The sequence below is a fragment of the Podarcis melisellensis genome, assembly GCF_964234715.1.
Source record: "Podarcis melisellensis genome assembly, chromosome: 3".
In the NCBI taxonomy this organism is placed as follows: domain Eukaryota; kingdom Metazoa; phylum Chordata; class Lepidosauria; order Squamata; family Lacertidae; genus Podarcis; species Podarcis melisellensis.
Window position 1 is genome coordinate 21,785,541 of NC_138530.1, and position 7,380 is coordinate 21,792,920.

At 42.5% G+C, this 7,380-nt stretch overlaps 1 protein-coding gene across 1 annotated transcript in view; it reads left to right on the forward strand.

The window, feature by feature from the left end:
* Positions 1-4,180, forward strand: part of LRPPRC (leucine rich pentatricopeptide repeat containing) — a 118,332-nt gene extending 114,152 nt beyond the window's left edge. Inside the window, exons 37-38 of the mRNA XM_081903714.1 lie at positions 1,827-1,969; positions 3,049-4,180. Of these exons, the coding sequence (XP_081759840.1) occupies positions 1,827-1,969; positions 3,049-3,120 (215 nt within the window). The 3' untranslated portion in view covers positions 3,121-4,180. The remainder of the gene's footprint in view (positions 1-1,826; positions 1,970-3,048) is intronic.
* The last annotated feature ends 3,200 nt before the right edge of the window (positions 4,181-7,380 follow it).

Consider the following 7,380-nt stretch of genomic DNA (forward strand, 5'->3'; position numbering starts at 1 on the left):
TCCACAGGGAAGGTGCCACCACCGAGAAGGCCCTCTGCCTGGTTCACGTGTAAAGGAAATCCTGGCTCAGTGATTCATAGACTAGCTTTAGCGAAGTGGCCATCTTGTGTGCTCCCCTCTCCTGGGTGGTTAGGAAAAGGACATTGGCAGAGTTTGGCTTCCTTTTTGCAGAATCCTGACCATTACATTCAAAACCAGGAGTTGCAGTTTAAAACAAACATTGTTAAGTTTTGTAACAAACCAGCAATACACCCTGGGTTAGAAAGCTGGCTTGTTTGATCAACCTTTGGTTTGAATGTAATAGCACATCTGGATTCTACAAAAAAAGAAAGAGACTAAACTCTGCCAAAGCCCTCTTCCCAACTGCGCAGGAAGAAAGAGATGCATGCAAGATGGACAATTCACTAAGGCTAGTCCGTGGGTTATTCCTAAACTATGATTTGTGTTAAATGTGAACACAGTTCTGTTAACAAAGGAAGTTGGGTTACACTGAATTGGTATAATGCTCGTATTCTGTAAAAGTGAACAAGGTTCTGCCAAAGTCCTACCAGCTGTGGTGGGCGGAGTAGCATTGGGGAAGGTGCAACCCACATGCTTCACTCAAGCTCATGGGTAGGGCAAACTAAGGCTCGGGGGCCGGATGCTGTCCAATCGCCTTCTCAATCCGGCCCGTGGCCGGTCCGGGAATCAGTGTGTTTTTACATGAGTAGAATGTGCGCTTTTATTTAAAATGCATCTCTGGGTTATTTGTGGGGCATAGGAATTTGTTCATATTTTTTTCCCCAAAATATAGTCCGCCCCCCCACAAGGTCTGAGGGATAGTGGACCGGCCCCCTGCTGAAAAAGTTTGCTGACCCCTGTGTCAAGCTTGTCCACATATGACAATTTAACAGCCAATCAAAAGAACTTCCGTCAGAGATCTTCCCAGAGCATATGTGTCACCTTCAGGATTATTTCCTTTTCCTTGTTTAAGTAGCTTGCAAGTCTGTGGCCTTCAGCTCAAGGCTGTCAGTAGGATGTTACTACTATTTCTAATGTAATCAGTGATCTAAACAAATTAAGGTAGTGAGCATACTTCAAAGCATAACTGAAAGTGATGAGGGTATCCTCAAAGACGGAGGTAGTTAATAAAGTGCAAGAATTTAAATTTAATTATCAAAAGCTACTGCTCATGACCCAAAGGGACACTCAGTCTTTGGCATTTTTCCCTCGCAGAATTAGGGAATGTGGAGCTCTCACTCGTTGACTAATGCCACAGACCTAGGAATGGCTTCATGAAGGAATAAATTCAGGACCCCTCAGGACTGTGGGCAATGCAGGTTTAAAGGGTATATGAGCTTTGTCTGTTTCACTTGCGCCAGTCTCTTACTATTCAAATGAACACTAAGAAAGCTGCATGCAGAAAAGTAAACTGTTACCTTAGAATGTTAATTGGAAGAGGAAGCTACCACTTTCCCCCCTCAAACTTGGTACAAGGAGTTGGCTTATCTCTGCCTGTTGGCTTATTCTTTGCAGCGGGAGCCGCAAGAGTCCTCAGACTTGCCGGCGCTGCTTGTCATCCCCAGAAATTCATCAAGGGGCAAATTTACTCTGCAGTTGTGAAGCTTTTATTCATTTTATCACAGTAATTCGTGGATTAAAGCCAGCATCTCTCTCTACTTCAGGTCTACTTGGTTGGAAATTACTGCAGAGCAACACATTTGAGTCTTTATGAATTGAGTGGAACTAGAAATTTCTTGCATAATGCATTCTGGTTGATTGGTAAACTGTTTCATCTCCTGTAATGGTTTCTTCTGTATATATCTTTTTTTCTCTCCCCTCCTTAGCATTAGATGAGGATGTGGCTTCAGCAAAAGCTCTCTATGATGAAATGAAAGCTGAGAAATTGCACCCAGATGAGCTATTTCTGAAACGTTTGGCAGTTCTCCTTAAGAATGCAGGCGAGCCTGTTCCTTTCACTGAACCTCCTGTGAGTGTTTGCTGATTTTTCAAAGAAATACCTCTGGAAGAGTGTGTGTGCGTGTGTGTGTGTTGCTAATAAAACAAGTGGCATGCTTAATTACTCTGGGATTAAGGCTTCACAGAAAACCCTCAGAGGAGTCTACAAATGAAGTGCTGTATATATTGTGGCATTGTATTAATCTGGCGTTAGACTTGACTGGTGGGAGAAGGAAGCCTTCTGGGGCTATTGTGTTTAAAGTATAAGATCATTACTGGGCATTCATGTTGAGGTGTGAGTTTATCAAGCATCCTTGGAGTGTTTTATCTCTGGCATTTAAACTTTAAATGATTTCCGCATGCTTTAGTTCAGAACGGGTTTAGGTGTTAGCTAATTGCTAGTTTTTAAACATGAACATTCCCCCCTCCCTCCAAACAGCATTTGTAAGGATGAAAATGTAAAACATAGGAACTAATTTTCTCAGGCAGGTTGACTTTATCTTTCGTAATTTTGCCAACAAAAAACACAAACCTTGGCCCCTCTGTAAATCTGCTTAATTGAGGGGAACAAATGCATTAAAACTGTGGAAATAACTTCTTCAGTATGTTACTTTAGAAGGAGAATCTACAAAAGCCAATGAGTTCATGTAAGTTGCAATTAGTAGTGGTTTGTGGTTAGAGCTAGGTTATCTACAAGACATGTTCGGGAGGTTCATAATATTCTGCGGCAGAAAAAAAATATAAACTTTTCATGCCTAAGGGGGCTCATTTATGGTCTATGACAGTGCTGACTAGGACTGATGCAAGTTACAGTTCAAAATATTCATAGAGGGCAGCTGGTTGCTCATATTTACAAGGGAATTTATATGGAAGGTATGTATCACTGTTGTTGTTTAAGTTAGTCTTCCTCAAGTTGTGTGGACTCAAGTTCTTCTTAAGCCATTGGTCTTCTCCTTTTTTTTTCTTTTTCTTTTTCTTGATCAGCGTTAGGAAAACAGGTGTAGAACGGTTAGATATTCGCAGGTTGGGTTGATGCACAAATTGCTTAGCATATACACTAAAATACTAGTTTGTCTCCTAACTTGCTTTTCTTCCTCTGATCTGCTGTAGGAGAGCTTCCAGTTCTACGCAGAAAAACTTAGGACAGAACGACAGGGACATTCTTCATCAGATGAAGATTAACCTTTTAATGCTTCCGTTTCTGCTAGTAATATTGTGACTGTGAAATACTGTTTTAAAATGTATTATTGTCCGGGGGGGAAATAAAATTGAAAGTTGGATTCTTCACTGTATAATTGTATAAAATCATCTGACACTAAGCGGTTTCATTTTTTCCCCCCGGAAGCAATTTTATATAGTTTGCTGGACCTGCTAAAGTGACTGTAAAAGGTTGTTGCTTCATGCAGGGCCATGTGTGATCAGTGTACACATTTGCCATCGCGCCCTGCATACCGACACATACAGCCCCCAAAACAGTTCTAGGTATGCGGTATGGTGACCTGAATTTTGCAGAATAAATTCATGTGAAGTGTATTTGTATGCACTGTTTGCTTTGAAAATTCAGAAATTATTGAAGAAAAGCAGGGGATTGATTAAAAGGGGAATGAAGAGCACAGAGATTTGGTTTGAGTGATCGCCATGGGCCTCAAAGCAGCAAACGGCAGTAGACATGGGTCAGGGTGTGTATATCCCCAGAAACATTCTGATCCTTGAAAATCCAGGATGTTTTCTGGACTTCAGGTTTTCCAAGCTTTTCACAGCAGCCATTAGGGATGAAATGAACACTGATATCCTGCCAAGTTCAGCATCAGCAATCAGATTTCACGCTTCTCTTGGCTCCTACGGAGGTGCAGAATTCGCATAGCCCCAGACCACGTGGGTGTGTTGACAGTCAAAGCCTTCAGGCTTTGCAGAAAGCCTTAATTGAGATGTATATTTTTCTGTGAAAACATCAGACTCTTTGCATATGATTGCTTTTCAGAAAGCCCATAATCTTCATAGCCACTGCACCACTGTACATCGAAGCTCTGCGTAGGTTTTATTTTACTTGTAAATACTGCATAGAAATTGGGGGAATAGCAGGAGATAATGGATAATTTGGTTTCAGCCAATTGATATTTGCCCTTCTCTTTGTCAGATTTTTGGACAATAGACCATATCTTTGAGCAATCGATATTAAGTTTGTTTGCGGTTAATTATACCCATCTTATGCAAACAAATAAACTTGCAAATGTTCCAGTTTTCTTTGTGTATAAAACATACTTCATTTTTTCCTACGTGTTTTTCCCCTTTCACAATGGAGAAGTAAGGAAAAAGACACTTTCAGGAGCAAACATACTAAAGGTTTCTTCACTTGGCTGCCTCTTTCTAGTTCTTTCTCCAGCACTTTTGGTGTTCAGTAGCCACTGTGGGTAGGATACACTGCGGAGAGGTGCAGGCTGATTTTGTAAGCTAAATATATCCATCTCAGGGTCATAGGTTGGAGCCCCACGTTGGGCAAAAGATTCCTGCATTTCAGGGGGTTGAACCAGATCAAGGTTTCCCAAACTTGGGTCTCCAGCTGTTTTTGGACTACAGTTCCCATCACTCAGTGGTCCTGCTAGCTAGGGATGGTGGGAGTTATAGTCCAAAAACAGGTGGAGACCCAAGTTTGGGAAACCTTGATCCTTGTGGTCCTTTCTAACTATGATTCTGTGACTAAATGTAGCCATTCTCTTTAAAGTGTGGTTTAGAGCTGTGGAATACAAAGCTAGACTTGGAGGAGTTTAATGAAGCTGCTTTAACCACAATCACTGGCAGCATAGATAAGGAGTGGCAAAAGTTTTCCAGCTCGAGGGCCACATTCTGTTTTTGGCAACCTCCCAGGGGCCATATGCAAGTGATGGGCAGAAGTAGGCAGAGCAATATGAATATGAATGTTACTTTTGTACAGTGGCCTAGTTTCTACACACACCCCTCCCTTCTCCTTCCAGGCAAAAGCACTCAAGCCTATGAAGCAAGGGTGTGGCCAGGGCAAGGGGGGTGCATTTGGCTCCCAGTCCTGTAATTTCCTACCCCTGATATAGATAGTACTCTGCTAGACAGACCCAGTGGTGTGACTCAGTATAGGGGTAAAGTATAAAGACACGTTACATAACCTACTGAGAAGACTCTGGTGTAATAAACTAGCAGTAACCAATCTGTGGGCCCTATCCCTTCCATCAGGCCCTGCTGGCTGGGGTTGAGGGACACTGAAGTCCAGAAACATCTAAAGGGCACTACGTTGGCTATCCCCATAGCAAGGTGCATCTTTTAGGCACATTTCCATGCTATGTATTTGCTCCTTTTGCTGGTTGTCCCCTATTGAGCTTCATTTCAGAGTTGTGAGATGCACAGTTCACATGCCAGCCAATTCTGCTGCCCAGTCTACCTTCAGCTACCCTCCCTAAACACATTACCATATCCAAGAAAGAACGTCGTTCTTGCTTGCAATAATAAAAATAAAAAATATGCCACCCATCTGGGGTTGCCGCAGCTACTCTTGACGGCTTCCAACAAAAAATAGTAAAAGCAACACAAATCACACACTGAAAACTTCCCTGAACAGGGCTGTCACCAGATGTCTTTTAAAAATCACATGGTTGTCGTATCTGTTCGAGATCTGCTGAGAGGGCATTCCACAGGGCAGGTGTGACTTCCAAAAAGGCCCCTCTGCCTGGTTCACTGTAACCCCACTTCTTGCAATGAGGGAACCACCAGAAGGCCCTCAGAGCTGGATCTCAGTATTCAGGCTGGACAATGGAGGTGGAGACTCTCCAGGTTTACAGGGCCAAAGTCATTTAGGACTTTAAAGGTCAGCACCAACACTTTGAATTGTACTTTGATACATACTGGGAGCCAATGTAATTCATTTAGAACCAGTGTTAAATGGTTATATGGTCCCAGCAGCCAGTCACCAGTCTAGCTGCTCTCACTACCTCTGCATTCTCAGAGCAGATGCCAGGACATATATATTCCTTGAACTAAGAAAGCTGAGTTCTGTGCTTGAGGAAAAGACCAGCCCTAACAACACGGGTGAAAGAGAAGGAGGTGCCTTCAAGTCAAGGGAGGCTTTTGGCCATGGGAGGATCACATTAAACCATCTCTGGAATGTCCGCTTGCTAAGTAATTCCTTCTCATAACACCAGGGGCAGCCAATGTGGTACCCTCCCAAAGTTGTCTACCATCCATGGCCATAGGCTATGCTTGATAGGATTGATGGAAGATGGGAGTTCAACAGCATCTGGAGTTGGACCACATTGGCTGTCTCTGCCACAGGAGGCTCAATAGTATCCTATTCTTATGCTCTTTCCCCACCCTTCATAGGATGTTCAAAGCAAGGTGCACCAATCCTAAAACACAAGTCAGCCTGTCGAATTGGTTTAGTCAAGGTATCCCTATTTCTTTGGTGAGATATGCTTGCACCAAGTGAAAAGAACTGCTTTGTAATGCTCTGTTTACCATTTGCCCTCAGTGCTTGTGTAGACTTAAGACAAATATATTTGTGGCTGAAGGAAAAAACAACACAATCTGGCTCTGTGCTTGAGTGCCCTATCTCCAATGAAGTCTTTATCTCACTTTGAAACCACAGGCATTTCTCATTTCCTAAACTACGACTTGGGAAATACATTTCAGTATAATAGCACCATAATTGAACTATGTCACGTTGGAAATCCGTTCTGTAAGGCCACAGCTCTTATTTTTAAAGGTCATCTGGGAGCTCTATTCCATTCAGGGAACTGTCTTGCAGAAACTGAAGTGCATTTAAACTGCAAATTCACAAGAGACGTCTTGTATGCTGGGAAGCCAAAAGGCAGTACTTTAAGCACTCAAGAATCTGCACACCACCTCTAGGAGACAAAAAAATAGAATGGCAAAGTCCCGACCTGCTTATTCAGAGAAGGGCAAGCAACCCCCCTCTTCAGTCCTTTCAATATATATATTTAATATAAAAAAAACCACCATTGGTAAAATGCATGCAAAAAGTCTTCTATTACACTCAGGGTCATCTAATGAAATTAATTGACCGTAGATTGAGCATCCTAGGAACGGCCATTTAAAAGCTGCAGCCTTTCAAGAAAACTAACCCTTGTTACAATATCCTATCACTTCAAAAGATGCTAAGGTGGTTGTGAATTTGCACCTTCAGACCCTTTGGGTTCAACTATGAGCGCTCTCAAATGGAGCTAATGGCTTCCTCCTTTCATTTGAAATGTGTCACTGCGGGCGATTCTCTACTGTTAAGAAATGTGATCTGCTCACTCCAAATCAACATTGCAAGAGGGAAGGTTTTCCTACCATCAGCATTTGTGCCAGTTCTCCTTTCGCACATTGTACATGACAGCTTTGCAATGGTGTCTGCCTTGGAAAACGCAATAGAGCTTTTTAAGCACAAAGAGTAGACAGCGCCACAAACATTTAAAG